This window comes from Saccopteryx leptura, chromosome 1 (assembly GCF_036850995.1).
Source record: "Saccopteryx leptura isolate mSacLep1 chromosome 1, mSacLep1_pri_phased_curated, whole genome shotgun sequence".
Taxonomy (NCBI): domain Eukaryota; kingdom Metazoa; phylum Chordata; class Mammalia; order Chiroptera; family Emballonuridae; genus Saccopteryx; species Saccopteryx leptura.
In genome coordinates, this window is record NC_089503.1 from 156,224,309 (window position 1) to 156,240,428 (window position 16,120).

Sequence of the window (16,120 nt, forward strand, 5' to 3'; positions counted from 1 at the left end):
GAGCCAGCGACCTTGGGTCCAAGCTAGTGAGTTTTGCTCAAACCAGATGAGCCCACGCTCAAGCTGGTGACCTAGGGATCTCAAACCTAGATCCTCCGCATCCCAGTCAGACGCTCTATCCACTGCGCCACTGCCTGATCGGGGGTACGTACATTCCTTATCGAGGTAGCACCTGCGTGTGGTATTTTGTGGAAGAGCCACACTCAAGGGGCCAAAGAGCTGCATGTGGCTTGCGAGCCGTGGTTTGCCGACCACTGGACAAGACTGTTATTCTAACTGAGCTAGGAAAAGGGGAGGCCACATTAGATACAATGTCAACCTGTGCCCCTGACTGATGAAGGTCCACTTGGGGGCACCAACAATAGCAAATAACACTTTCTTTCAAAAGCACCTAAATGCCCCTGAGTCTGTACTTCTTGTGTGGAAGCCAAGCATAAGTTCCTTCCCTCCCAAAACTACGATGACTTGCAACTCAGGGGTGGGCAGAAGAGAACATGAATGTAAGGGAACACCACTGGTAGGCCAGTTTACTTCAGATGACTGTGGACATCTCTCCAAAAGCGAGGCTGCCCATGGTTACTTAGGGGAGCTTTCTGGAGTAATGACTTATGCATGCACCATGGGTAGTTTTCCTAACAATGGGAGTCATCCAGTTACATAAGGCAGCATACAATTTGTGCCTGAGATAAGTCGATCTGACCAGTGATGCCACCTGGGCTCTGGAGGCATGCATGCCGGCCTCAAATCACTAGTCAGGGTTACTAGAGATGACAGACTCACCTTAGACTTCCTCCCCCTATGGGCCAATATGGAGACTGTGCAATTGCTAAAACATTTGCTATTCTTAGATTAATGCCCAGGGCTAAGTTGAGGAATCAATCCCAAAACTAAAGAAGAAAGCCCCCAGCTGAGTCCAGGACCTTAGGAGAATGTGTGCAAGGTGAAGTTCAACTCAGCAGGGCGGCCACATCCTGCTATGTGGAGTTCTGTTGACAGCTGACTTAATAAAGTCCAGTATGAGAACAGTTGAATGAATTAGGTTCCAGTTCCTACTGGTCAGATTATCTATCAGTGGTTATGGAGTAGCATTCATGGGAAAACTCACCAGAAGCTAAAATAATACAGGAATAAGGACACTGTTGGCAGACAACTCTCCATGGATCCTTTCTGTTTCTCGGATCTTGTAAACAAAGAACCGACAGCCTTTTGTTCTGGACTATCTTTTCAAAGTTGTTTGTACAGCAGCCAGCCTCAGAAGACAGAGCCTAACATTGGGCAGGTTTGCTTGCAGCTCATTATAAAAGATTTGGGATTCCTAAAGATCAGAGTTCTCAAATGTGACGTAAACCACTGTGAGTCTAGCACACACCACCACATCACTGTGTCACCCCTGTGGAACAAGACAGGGTGTAGAGAGGGGACATGAAAAACTGATACAAACATGAAGCTCATGCTGTGAGAATAGTTCTCTGAGCTGGCATCTCACTCATGTCTGCTGCCAACATCCATAAAACTTTAGCTTGCAAATAGGCTAAACTCTCAGACCCTTCATAGTTCTTGACAATAACCCAATCTTACAAATAGACAAAAGATGTAAACAGACACTTCACCAAAAGATAAACAGATGGCAAAGAAGCCCATGAGAAAATGCTCAACATCATTAGTTGTTAAGGAAATGCAAATTAAAACCACTATATACTAGGAAGACAGTGAAAGAAAAGGCTTCACCATACTGAGCACCAGCAGGGCTGTGGAGCGACTGGACCGCTCCGCTCACGCACTGCAGGAGGGAGTAGAAAATGGCATGCCACTTTGGAAGACAGTTTGGTGGGTTTTAAAAAAAATTAAGGCCCTGGCCAGTTGGCTCAGCAGTAAGGCATCAGCCTGGCGTGTGGAAGTCCCAGGTTCGAATCCATCTCAGGGCATACAGGAGAAGTACCCATCTGCTTCTCCACCCCTGCTCTCCCTCCTCCTTCCCCCCTCCCCCTCCCCCCTCCTTCTTCTCTCTCTCTCTCTTCTCCTTCCACAGCCATGGCTCAAATGGTTTGAGCAAGTTGGCTCTGGGCACTGAGGATGACTCCATGGCCTCACCTCAGTTGCTAAAATAGCTTGGTTGCTAAGCAATGGAGCAGTGGCCCCAGATGGGCAGAGCATCTCCTGATAGGGGGCTTGCTGGGTAGATTCTGGTCAGGGAGCATGCAGCATGCAAGAGTCTGTCTGCCTCTCTAGCTCTCACTTAATTAAAAAAAAAAAAAAAAAAAATTAAATATTTACTATACAACCAAGCTATTTCACTCCTTGGTTTTTACTGAGAGAAATGAAAGCATATGTCCAAAGAACTATACATAATATTCATAGCCACTTTATTTGTAAAAGCTGAAAATTGGAAACAACCTAAATATCCATCAACAGGGTGCAAATCCATATAATTAGAACAGTACTCAGCAATAAAACAAAACAAAATAGTAGTACCCACCACAAGGAAAACTCTCTGAAACATAATGCTAAGTGAAAAAACCAAACACGAAAGACTACACAACGTGCAAGTCCATTTATGTGACACTCTAAACAAGGTATCAGTGGTTACCTGGGGCTGGGGATCAAGGTCCACTGCAGAGTCATGAGAAAACTCAGGGTGATGGAAATGATCCTATGTCTTAACTGTGGTGGTGGTTGCACTACTGTACACAATCAACAAAATTCAAACTCTGCACTAAAAATGGGTCAATTCTACTATATGTAAATTATACCTCAATAGGTTGGGGAAGGACAATCTATAAGGCAACTGCTGCTTCCTAAAAAATAACAGGAACCTTCCCAGTTAAGCAAACAATGATGCAATTCCAGCGAAGCAAAATAAGGCCCTAGGCCCTAGTAGTTTTTCACTGTCAAACAGTTTACATTATATTCCAAAAATACTGGTATGCTGCAAATGTGAAGAGAGCACCTTATTCACCTTCTGTATCTGACAAGTTATACAACAATCTTCTCAGTAAAGAGCTGCCCTGACCAGATGATTTAACCACAACTACTCTCTATTTTAAATTATATTAATATAAACAGCCAATAAGTAACACTGTTGCCAAAAAACTGTTCCAAGTATCCTGCATGCCCATACTGTATATTCTGTATACAATCCAACATGTAACTGTATTTAAACTGAAAGCACTGATTGTTGTAATACTATAAGGATCCCAGTCTCACAACAATAAATTCTCTAAAAGGTTCTAAACAGGACTAGAAAAACAGCTGTAGCCAATTGTTCTTACCTTCACCTCCCAAATCCAACCTGGAATAAGTGCCGCCACCACATTGCAAGGACTTCCCTGTAGTGGTCTTACTTATTACCATGCAGCCAAGGGCACACACAGATACATTTCTTTTCAGAAGATTCTCATATAGGATTTAACCACAAAACTGGTACTGCCCATCTACGTATGTACCCCTAGTCTCCCTCTACTTGAAGAAGGTCTGACCTAATCAGACATATCCTCAGCACACCTCTGTGGTGCTCCTCAGCTCTCTCCGCAGAATACTGATCTGGTTTTCATCAGCATGCAGCCATCCAACCATTCAAAAGGCTTACTGCATACCTGTGTGCCATGGCACTAGGGATCAGAGAATGTATACACACTGCCCTACTGTGCAAAAACTTTAATCTCAAGTTGTCATCAAACTAATTAAAAGCTCATTACGAGAAATGCTATTTATGAATGACTATACTTCAACTACTTTTTAGTTATTTGAAATTATATCTTTTGACAAAACCACACCAGGGAGCTGGACTGAATTATTCTGTCCCATGTGAAACCGATTTTCCAAACCACCCTTTAATGTTATGCCAATGATCATCATAAGGAACAGAACAAGGAGGTAACAGCAGTTTCCATCTTAGGAGCAGTGCAGGTCAGACACCATGCTAAGGACTTCATATGTATCCATTCATTTAACCCTCCCAAATAATCCTACGTAGAAAGTGCCATTATCATCTGCGTTTGACAGACAGGAAACTGAGCTGCTGACAGGAGGCAAACTTCATTCGAGCCACACACCCACGGGAGCAGAGCCGGGCTGACCAGGGCAGCCCGACTTCAGAGCGCTTGTTCTGAGACACAATAGGACAGTGCCACTATGGACTGGGAAAATGCTGAAGTCTTCACTCATTTCATGTTTCCCTAATACTTCCTAGAGAAATTCTGTGTTTTAATACTAAGAGTGGCTCCTAAGCAATTAATTAGTTCTCATATTGTAACCATGAATAATGTAACTGAGTATTTTTTCCTTTTTTTTTGCACTTGGTGCCTCAGAACTCAAAGCTAGATCTGGCCCATGTAGCAGTTGTACAGACTAACACGACATACACTTTGGCCATCATATTTCTAACTCCACTGATCATCACCCCTATGTTGTTATCTTCACCAGTTTCCTCACTTTTAAAGAACTATGTTAAGTTTTGTAAGCCAAACCCTCTTTAGAGTAAACCTTGGTACAAATAATTAACAACTTGAATTCAATAGAACAGTTTACAGAGAAGTCCTTAAAAGCTGCCTAATCTAAAAGATGCCACTTGAGTTAATCTTAGCAGTTTTTACATAAGGACAGGAAATTAAGTGTGAGGGAAAGAACAATTAGTACCCAGAAGAATTTTATAAATCCTTAAGTGGTCTTAATTTGAAAACCTAAGTACTTCTAAGAATCAGAGCATTGGTTGGAGTAAAAACACCTCAGTAAGAACACTGAACTGAGGTTCCAGCTGCAGCCTTGAACTCAAGCACAGATAAGAAATTCTCTCCCCTGAGGACCTCAAGCATTAGCATGGACAACCTGGGTTTTGTTATTAAACTAAGTTTAAATCTAAAATCCAGAAATTACCTGCTCCATGGGTCTGAATGGCTCCCTGACTCAGTTTCCTCACCTGCAATAGCAGGATGTTAATTCTACTCTGGGGGCTGGTGGGATGATTCATAAGATAATGGATGTAACTAAACTGCCTGGAGGGGAACCTGTAAAATGGCAGCTGATTTTCTTCAAACCCTCAATCATAAAAGAAGATCTGATTGTAGCACCAAGGTTCATACTAAGTCAGAATATTTCAGTTTCTTGGGTGACACAATCAGTCTGAGATATTCCAAAGAAAGCAGCACTGAATATTTCAATCATTTGGCAAAATTGTATTGGGCATTTACATGTTTGTATGGATAATAATACAATAATTAATAAATAACACAAGAATAAAAAATAAATAAAACAAAACAAAAAATAAAACAAAAAACCTAAGTTCTTTATGGCAGGACACATATGATAACTCCTTGAGTATCATGGTGAACATAACTGAGAACTGACTACTCCTCATTAAAGGAACAAGCAATTACCTGACTTCAAGAGCTTTGATGGCTTCGAGCATCTGTAGAAACTCTGCTGCTTTCCACACATCATTGGCTTCTTCTTCTCCTTGTATCATTAATTTTGCTGTGTATGTGAACTCAATTAAATGACTAAAGGCCATTTTACTAACACCTGTAAAAAAGAGGTGCATTAATGCATATCCATGTTGATTTGAGTCTTACAACATTTAGACAAAAAAAAAAAAGCCCAGTGTTTGGAACTTGGTTGGTACTTGTCACTTCAGAAGATTATTTCCTAGCAGAGTTTTCATTAACAGCACAATATTTTTGTAGACAAGTTCCAGCACTAACTAGCAAACTACATTAAGACCTTTAACAAAAACTTCTGGCTCTTACAAAATCCTGTCACTCAACGAGATGAGCTGGCTCACTACTCCATGTCTGACATGCTCTGGTCCCTGCTAGGGAGCCTGCATCAGCTACACTTCTAAAGTAGTCAATGGCCTGCCACGGCTCAGCAAAGCAAGTTCAGCACCACTCTGCCTTTATTTCAAGGCTCTTCATATTATTTTCCTATTTATCACTATTCTACTATTCTGCCTTCCAACTGTTAAAGCATATTAAACACACGATAGTGATTTTCAAGCCTATTCACTTCCTGAGAGCTTCCGTGCCTTCATTAACACGTGCCCTCTTTCCTGAATGCTCGATCACTTTAACCCTACAAATCCACAGCCCCTGAAGGCCCAATTCTAATGTCACATCTTGGCCTGACCTGTGGTGGCGCAGTGGATAAAGCGTTGACCTGAAACGCTGAGGTTGCCGGTTTGAAACCCTGGGCTTGCCCAGTCAAGGCACATATGGGAGTTGATGCTTCCTGCTCCTCCCCCTCCTCTCTCTCTCTCCCTTCTCTAAAATGAATAAATAAAATCTAATGTCACATCTTTATTGAAAACTTCCTTAATATTTCTCCCAGGCTGGACTCAGTACCTGGTCTGATAACTCATGACCGTCTCCTGAATGTGTTACTTGAGGGAAATGATTTTGTATCGGCACTTACTTCACGGTACCTAACACAATGCATCCTAAGATGTAGGCACACAAAGTAGAAATAAATGCCAAAGTCACTTTCAAAAATAAACTTCCTGACTCCTACTTTTCTTTACAAGTTTTCTGTTTAAATTCTGGCCCAAAAGGATATACTATTTCTTTATGCCCTTTAGTCTACATATTATTTAGCCTGTTGATGCAAGGTTTAAAAAAGCTATCGACTGGAACAAAGACAAACTTACTTTTAATATACAATTATTTAATGCTAAGAAACACCCAAGTCCAAACTGCATATAGTATATACAATTTCAAATACATAAATATTTTCAGGTTCTTTCCATTTACTTTATATACCTCAATGTGGCCTTCAGGACAATAGTAAGAATACTGGTTAAACATCCACCATCCCCTATTTGTGTAAAGAAAGGACATGCTTCAGGAAGTCAGAATTTAGTTTAGTCCCAGCTCTCCATGACCTGTGTGATCTGGGGCAAATCAGAATCCCTAAGCTTCAGCAGACTCATCTTCAAAATGTTTGAAAGCAATCTGAATAATGAGAAACGCTGTAAAATGTAATGTAATATGACCACGTTACATGCTATCAAATAAGCAAACCAAAAATAACTGGAGTTACTGAAGGCTGATTGTATTTGGGTCCACTAAACCATTTTTTTCCTGGTTGTCTTTTGACCATGTTATCCTTCATTCCATGAAAATAGCCTAAGGGACAGACTAGATTATGCTGTTTCTTTCTTTTTTTGAGGGATTTTTGACCAAATGTTTCACAGTGCAGCGAATGTCCTTTCTAAGAACAATGTGTAAGTTTTTCCTGAAATGGGATGAAATTTTGACTGTTAATAGAACACACATATATAATGTTTACTTTACAAGTACTCACTCACTTATTCTTTATAACAACCCTATAAAGTTCTATTATAATCCCCATTTTACAGATGAGGAAATTGAGACATAGAGAAGTCACTTAACCCAAGTCACACAACTCTTAAGAGATAATGAAACTAGGATCAAACCAATGCCACAACTCCACAGTTCACGATAAAGATTTTTAAATAGGATGATGGCAGGAAACAGTCCTGCCTGGAAGTTTGAATACTCATAGTCTCATTCACTACAGTCTCACAATCTCTTATTTATAATCCCAAAGTCTCCTAATCTCTTAAAACCAGAAGCTTCCCACAAACTTGGCAGGAAGCTTTGATCTGAACTGACACGAGGCTGGTGACAGTCTTTATCACTACTATTATAGTGGAGTAATGTGCTACACTGCCAATATCTTACCTGTTCCAGTGTGTGCCCCTAGACCCCACTGGGATTATTTTGTAATACATATACTGCATTATTGTTAGAAAATTCTAAAAATCTGTCATTTTGAGAAACATCTAGCCTCAAGGATTTGACTGTGGGCTCTGTTTCCAATCTTGGTTAATCAGAATCACCTGCAGACTTAACAAAAAAATTGGCCCGATCTCCAAAATCAAATTGGGACAGGGAACTGTTTCTTTTTTTTTTTGGATTTTTCTGAAGCTGGAAACGGGGAGAGACAGTCAGACAGACTCCCGCATGCGCCCGACCAGGATCCACCCGGCACGCCCACCAGGGGCAATGCTCTGCCACGACCAGAGCCACTCTAGCGCCTGGGGCAGAGGCCAAGGAGCCATCCCCAGCGCCCGGGCCATCTTTGCTCCAATGGAGCCTTGGCTGCGGGAGGGGAAGAGAGAGACAGAGAGGAAGGAGGGGGGGGGGGTGGAGAAGCAAATGGGCGCTTCTCCTATGTGCCCTGGCCGGGAATCGAACCCAGGTCCCCCGCACGCCAGGCCGACGCTCTACCGCTGAGCCAACCGGCCAGGGCCGGGAACTGTTTCTTATCAGCGCCATGTGCTTACGTAGCCGGTCCAGCACTGTTCACAGGAATAAACCACGGGCCAGACTGATTCACTAACATGAACTAAACTGTAACTCCTACCCAGGAAGTGAAGCAGTGCGAGATGACACGTGGCTGCAAAAACATTTTATTCTCTATCAGGACTCGTTTGGTAACTTGCAAACCTCAGCCTGCTATCTATCGATCGCATACGTCATTTATTATAGAAGTGTGCTGTAGAATACAATTTTTCTAAGCCAGTTCTAAGGAAAATGTTAATATTAATACCTTCATAATCTTCCTTTCTTATATAAGAAACAAAAGGAATGCATTCTGAAATTTCTCTAGTCAGGGAATTCCCCCAACTGGTGAAAACTCTCACTCAGAAAGGATGCATGAACATGTACTTGGATGTCTGTCCTTGTAAGAGCTAAAATTTGACTCGATGGTAGAGTTGCTGTTAGAGAAAAAACTAGGTTCTTATGGGTGTGATTTCAGGAGGAACAGAGAAGAAATGGATTTAGAAAGCTGGAGGCTCAGGAGGCTGTGCTCCGAACAAGGAAATTAATGTTCGTTGGACATTTTATGTGGTGTGAATCCAACACAAGCCACAAAGCAAATGGCTTTGAATTTCTGTTTGAAGCCAAAGGTGAACCTATGGTTCTAATCAAAGGTCACTTACTTTACCAAGGACCTAGAAAACAGAGAGAGGTAGCTCAGCTTGCATCTAATGACAATTTGTAGTCATAGAACATATTAGAATAGAAACTTATTTTATATGCATGTCACTTGCTTATACAAAACCCCATAAGGCAATGGTTCTATGGCAGTGCTGCCCTCGCTTTCCTGTAAACAGGCATCATCTAAGGAAGGATCTAGAACTGATTCACTAGTCCTAGGGTGAGACTAAGAGTCTACACTTCTAACAAGCTCCCAGTAATCCCCATGCATCACTGGTCCTCAGACCACACCTTAAATAACAAGGACCTAGACCCCTTGTCGGCAAACTGCAGCTCGTGAGCCACATGCGGCTCTTTGGCCCCTTGAGTGTGGCTCTTCCACAAAATACCATGTGAGGGTGCTACCTTGATAAGGAATGTACCTAACTATATACTTTGTTTAAAAATTCTAACTCTCAAAAGAAATTTCAATTGTTGTACTGATGATATTTGGCTCTGTTAACTAATGAGTTTGCCGACCACTGACCTAGACAACTTCTAAATATAGATGCTTGGATCCCAACTGTCAAAGACTGATTTAACTCATCTGGAGATACACCTGGGCACTGGTACCTGCAAAAGCTCCCCTGGTGTTTCTAATGTGCCACTAAGAATGAAAACCATCACTACAGGTAATTACTCATATTTTACAGATGGGGGCTCCAGTCTGGCTATGATGCAGAAAGCACACTCTACCATATGTTCTCCACTCATTCCAACTAAAAATCCTGGAGAGAATACATAAAGCAAACAATACGAGGACTCTAAGCAACTAAATGGAAGCAAGCAGACTAGAGAGAGATATCAAGTGAAGTAAGTTTCCTGGATTTCATTTTTCCTCTTATAGATCTCAACTTAGACTTGAACATGGTCCAAACTCTGTAACTGTGCGGCAGGTGCAGACAGAAAGCTCCAAGAGAAACTTTCTGGCTAGAGAACCAGGAAAGAAGACAGAATGTGCATGCAGGTGAGGGGAAAATACTTGGTTTCTATTGTTCCATCTCAGACCTCCTCAAGGTAACCCCAGTGCCAATGCTGCATACCTGTGCTTGGTGGCCACCAAGCAAGCACCTGAAATCTAAGAGAAAGCTCTTCTCTCTGGCAGAACTAGGAAGGACAGCAGGATGGAAAGAGCATGAAGAGAATTCTTGTTTCTTTTCCCTCTCCCTTTGCTTTCAACACAGAAGTGGATCCCATGGCGGAAAGTGTACAGAGCACGGGGGGGGGGGGGACCCCAGTTCTGCAGCTGAAGGACCGGGAGTAGGCGCTCCTGGGAGCTAACACACGGAGGACATCAGAGTGACCTGGAGAGAGGCCTTCTCCATCTGTGCACACAGGCAGGCTCAAGCTCAGCGAGCGTGCAATGACACATGCAGAACTGACCTGGGGACAGGCAAAGGCTTTGAGAACTGCACCGGTGTGCACAACCACCCGCACACCAGGGACCTGAATAACACAACAAAGGTTCTGAAAACAAAATTGGAACAGGATCCTAACCAGGTTGACTGCCTCCTAAAATAAACCAAAATCATAACAATAAAAGCATTCTCTAGAGGTTTTTAAAAGCATCCAGCGTGTGACGACATAATACTCAAAATGTCCATTACATGGTCCCAAATTACTTAATATATACAGTGTGTCCGTAAAGTCATGGTGTACTTTTGACAGGTCACAGGAAAGCAACAAAAGACGATAGAAATGTGAAACCCATACCAAATAAAAGGAAAACCCTCCCAGTTTCTGTAGGATGATATGGCAGCATGTGCACATGCACAGATGATGACGTAACACCGTGTATACAGCGGAGCAGCCCACAGCCATGCCAATCAAGATGTGGATGGTACAGAGGAAAGTTCAGTGTGTTCTGTGGTTCGCTAAATTCAAATCCGTGACCAAAGTGCAACGTGAATATCAGCGCGTTTATAACGAAGCGCCTCCACATAGGAATAATGTTACTGGGTGGGATAAGCAGTTGAAGGAAACCGGCAGTTTGGTGGAGAAACCCTGTTCTGGTAGGCCATCAGTCAGTGACGAGTCTGTAGAGGCTATACGGGATAGCTACCTAAGGAGCCCTAAAAAATCTGTGTGTGAGCCCACATTGAACTGCACTGAATAGGTATGAAACTGGGAGAGTTTTCCTTTTATTTGGTGCAGATTTCACATTTCTATCGTCTTTCGTTGCTTTCCTGTGACTGGTCAAAAGTGCACCATGACTTTACGGACACACTGTATTTTCAGAATAAAAAAGAAAGCCGGCCCTGGCCAGTTGGCTCAGTGGTATAGCGTCGGCCTGGCGTGCAGAAGTCCCAGGTTCGATTCCCGGCCAGGGCACACAGGAGAGGTGCCCATCTGCCTCTCCACCCCTCCCCCTCTCCTTCCTCTCTGTCTCTCTCTTCCCCTCCCGCAGCGAGGCTCCACTGGAGCAAAGATGGCCCGGGCGCTGGGGATGGCTCCTTGGCCTCTGCCCCAGGCGCTAGAGTGGCTCTGGTCGCAACAGAGCGTTGCCCCCTGGTGGGCGTGCCGGGTGGATCCCGGTCAGGCGCATGCGGGAGTCTGTCTGACTCTCTCCCCCCCGGTTTCCAGCTTCAGGAAAAAAAAAAAAAGAAAAAAAAAAGAAAGCCAAGATGCCCAAGGTTAAACAACTGACAAAGATTATAGCCAGGACTAGAAGTCAAGTTTTCTAATTACACACCCAGGCTTTCTCCAGGTGAGCCAGGCAGATAGGATAGCAATCCCAAAGTTATCGGCTTAGGAAGACATTGAGCTAAGCTGATTCTTTAAACCTAAACCTGGCAAATAACAAAAACAGAAAGTGTTCTTAGCTTTCACGTTCTTACTGACCTACAGTTTAAACACTGAGGGCTTGTGTATGCTGTACAACAATGGACATAGCTGGTCAGAGGTACTGAGAGGTACAAGAGACATCCCAAGGTGATTGACTGGTCTTCAGAAGAGAAGACCCTACTTCTCCAGGTATTAAGCAGTCCTTGCTGCACCACCTGTGATCTATATTCTAGCTTGGCCATCTACTTTTTAAGATTCTGCTCAGAAGTCGACTCCTCTTTGCAAACTTTTCCATCTCTCTAAGGTAGACTAAACCACTCGTTCCCCTCCTCAGCGACACCATTCCACAATAGAAGTCTCTGCAACACTGCACTCCTTTCTTTACTGTCGCTCAATCGTGATTAAATCTGCAAATGTTTAAAGCAGGCGTCCCCAAACTACGGCCCGCGGGCCGCAATGTGGCCCCCTGAGGCCATTTATCCAGCCCCCACTGCACTTCTGGAAGGGGCACCTCTTTCATTGGTGGTGAGAGGACCACTGTATTTGGCAGCCCTCCAATGGTCTGAAGGACAGTGAACTGGACCCCTGTGTAAAAAGTTTAGAGACCCCTGGTAAAGGTTTGTCTCATTCATCAATTCTTCATTTCATGGGTCTAGCTAGCGTAGCACATGATAGGTATTCAATCGCCAAATAGCCCCAATTTACTAAGCTTTGACGATTCACTAAACACTATGCCAAGCACTCTGCATGCGATTTCAATTAACCAAGCCTACTGACCCACTTATCAGATGAGGAGGCTAATATGCAATTGAAGTCAAATAACCTGCCTGTGGTCACACCTGAGATACCTCAGGTGAATAAATGCATGAAATCTTCTAATCTTGTGATAGAAACCAACACCATCCAAGCAGCTGGATTCCAACTTTAGTAAGCTTTGTGGATTCCCACCGTGCCTGTGCTCTGTCCATCACTGATAACCAAAAGGTAACCTACCCATGGACATAGCAGCTAGAATGTTAGATAAACTGAAATGTACCAAAATAAGATACAAAACCAAAACTCAAGAGCCTAGAAAGAAGCTAAAATTTGATATTTATGTAGGAAAGCTGACTTATTTCCTAAGACGCAATTGTAATCCCTTCACTAGCTGGGCAACCCTGGGCAGTAAGCTTTTGGAGCCTATTCCCTGAGGTATAAACTGGAGATAATACTACTTATTTCAATGGACTGCTGTGAACCTCAGAAAATGTACATAAACTACATAGCACAATACCCAGCAGTTGGTGGACCATTCATTACTACAGAAAAGTCAAATGACCACAAAAAAAAAAAAATCCCTTACTGCTGTGAGACAATGTCCAGTGGATAACCCTGCATCCTCGACCTCCTACAGCCACAGGGCTTTCCAAATGCTACTTCAGCTCACCTCTCCTAACCTGCCCACATTATGGCAGCCCCCTTCACACTCCACACCTCTGCTAGCAGAGGCCGCTACAGTATCCTTCAGCATCCTCAAGGTCTGAAACACAAGCCCGCTGAACAAACATGGGACTTTACTTGTAATTCATGTTTTCAAAAGTAAGTGGGTGACCATTAGTTTTATCAGCGAAATAGACGCCTTTAAGAGACCAACACCACCTAACTAGGAGTTTTTCCTGGCAGATGATTGTAGCAAGCACTTTACTGAAAGTAAGAATTCTCAGGTGTCAAAAGGACAGTTTATCCAGTCACCCAACAGGAACTACTGACACCTGTATCCCATGTATCTTGCTGAAGTAACTGTTTAATTAAAACTTCATCAACTAGAATGTTTCCTGAGCAGTTACACTTAAAACAAGCACTTACCTTCTATTTCCACCAAAGGTTCCTGAGTAAATTCCTGAAAGAATTTGTAGAAGAACTTACTGCAAGCAGCCAAAACAGCCTTGTGAGCCTTAAAATGGTGACCTAGATAAAAAGAAAATAAAATACAGTCACAAAAAATCAAACATAAAACTAGGAAACAAGTTAGGAAATTATATAAGTCCTCATATCCTCATAATGTAATTCTGACTATATGAACTGAACTAAAGTCACACTATTCTTGGCAGTTATTGTGACAAATTCTAATTTCAATTAGACACAAAGCCAGATCTTTCTCTCAAAGACCTTATTAAGTCAGTTTTATAAAAGGCCACTTTACAACACTTCGGGATGCAGGAACCTACTACTACTTAATTAAAGAGTGATAGGCATATGCTACTCAGTTGAAACTACTAAATATAAACACCACTTAAAAGGTTATAGATCATTTGGAAAGTGAGAAGAAAAACCACAGAACAACCATGGAGATGGACATCTTTGCTATAGGAAAAATTTTAACATGCCTAATAATTGGAAGAAGCCAATTTCACTCCATTTAAAAGACCACCAAGCTGGGTTTGCCTCAAACACAGTGACAACACCCAAGGCTGATAAGCAACCCCATTTGACTTTGGGGGTTCCCCAAGAGGGTACCAGTGCTGCCAAGTATTCTCTCACCGTCTCCTTCCGAGACCATTTAAGAAACTAAACAAAAATCAACTTTTCCCACGTCACTCCTGGGAGCTACTCCTCAAAGCAGCTCATCCACCGGAGGGCTATCAACCAAACCCTCCCTGTCCCCACACTGCAATCTTGCACTCGAGTGTGCAATGAGAAAACTTCAAGAAGTTCAAATGCCATGGTTCTGTCGAAATGAAGTCGCGACAGGCCACCAGCGGGCGGCCTGGGTCCCAGCGCAGTGCCCCGCTGGCTGTGATGGGGAGCCCCGAGGGGGTGGGCAGGCAGGTGAGGCCGAAGCCCCGAATCTGCCCCGAGCCCACCACCGCACCCACCGTCCACAATCAGGGTGATGTCAGTGAACCGGTCTTGCTCTCGCTGCTCATTCAATCGGTCCAGGATCATCTTGTGATGTTCAGGGAACTCCTGCAGGCACTCCATCGTCTCCTCGGCCTCCATGGCCGTCGGGGTGCTCTACAAGAGAGGAGCATGGTCAGGTACCCCCATGAGCTCGGGCCGGGGAACGGAGCCCTGAGAGCAGAACACAACAAACACCCCAGCGACGCCAAAGGAAGGGGGGAGGGCGAGGCGGGAGCGCAGGAAGGCGAGAGAAGAAAGAACGGCGAGCCCGTGGCGGCCGCGCGCCGGAGCCGCGGCCGCCGGACTCCGAGCCTGACCTAATTGGAGTCGGGAGACGCGAGCTGGAGCGGGGTGGGCACCGCGCCGGAGGCTCCGGGAGCGCACGCCCGGCCGGGGAAAGGGGCCGACCGCCGCCGCGGCCCTCTAACGGCCCCCCCGGCCCTGCGGCCCGGCCCTGGCTCCCGCCGCTCCAGGACCCGGTCCGGCCCGCGGCCCACAACGGCTCCCGGGTCGCCTCTCCCTCCCTCGCCCCCCCTCTCCTCCCCCGCCCGGACCGGGCCGGCACTCACTCAGGGAAGGAGGAGCGGCCCGGGCCTGCGCGTCACTGACGTAGACGTAATGCGTCACTGCGTCTTGCTTCGGCTGACGCGGCCGACGACCGAGCGCAGACCGTGGAGGGACGGGCCACGCCCCCACGCCCCCCCCCTCTCCCAGCGGCGGGGAGGAGCCAACCGTGGGGACTTGGCGCTCGGAGACCGTGAGGCCGCGCGCGCAGGGCGGCGGAAGTCCGGCTGTAAAGGGCTGGGCCGGTGCCGGGCTGGCCGTGCGCGGCGGCGGAATCTGCGGTCCCCCCCACCCGCTTTCGACCGCAGGTGTGAGCACTTGCATCCGGACCGCAGGACGACCACGCAGCGCCGGCCCCCGGGCTTTTATTCCCCGGCCCGCGGCCCCGCCCCGCCCCGCCCCCTTCCTCCCAGCGCCAGGTCGGCCCGCCCGCCTTACCTAGCTCTTACCTAGCTCGGGTCCTCCCGCTCCACTCCGTCCCTCAAAGCCTTTCCTGCCCTGCTCTGCTCTCCCCTCCCGGGGCGCGGCTCGCCCCGCACCTGCCCCTACCCCTAGGCAGCGCCTCGCCCTCCATGTCCGCCGACTGCCGGGCGCTTCTTCCGCTCGGGCCGGCCGGCGCACGTGCGCTCGCTCCGGGGCCCGGCGGCCACGGGCGCGAGCACGTCGGGCCGCCCTCTCCGCACCCGGCGGGCGGCACGTGTTCGCCAGGCTCCCGACCTGGCGGGGCTGCTCCCCGATCGCTTGCCAGTGTACTGTTGCGGCAGCTGTCCCCTCTCTGCCCCCCCTCCGCGCGCTTAAAGAGGCCACTGACCCATCATCAGCCTCACGTGATGGGCTCCTTCATCCATCCGGGAAAAATAAAATGTTTTCTAAGGAAAATGAGATACCTGACATTA

The 16,120-nt window shown here is 45.7% G+C and overlaps 1 protein-coding gene across 6 annotated transcripts in view; it reads right to left on the reverse strand.

The window, feature by feature from the left end:
- The window catches only part of ZNF131 (zinc finger protein 131), a 29,994-nt gene extending 14,117 nt beyond the window's left edge, over nucleotides 1-15,877 (reverse strand). For 2 of the 6 annotated variants that reach the window (XM_066378197.1, XM_066378155.1), the window contains exons 1-4: nucleotides 15,674-15,814; nucleotides 14,636-14,774; nucleotides 13,626-13,727; nucleotides 5,373-5,517 (exon numbers count right to left, since the gene is read on the reverse strand). In XM_066378197.1, the coding sequence (XP_066234294.1) occupies nucleotides 5,373-5,517; nucleotides 13,626-13,727; nucleotides 14,636-14,759 (371 nt within the window). In that variant the 5' untranslated portion in view covers nucleotides 14,760-14,774; nucleotides 15,674-15,814. Of the gene's footprint in view, nucleotides 1-5,372; nucleotides 5,518-13,625; nucleotides 13,728-14,635; nucleotides 14,775-14,977; nucleotides 15,188-15,229; nucleotides 15,635-15,662 lie in introns of those variants that run through there. The other 4 variants (XM_066378174.1, XM_066378181.1, XM_066378188.1 and 1 more) reach the window with 4 other exon arrangements.
- Nucleotides 15,878-16,120: the final 243 nt, after the last annotated feature.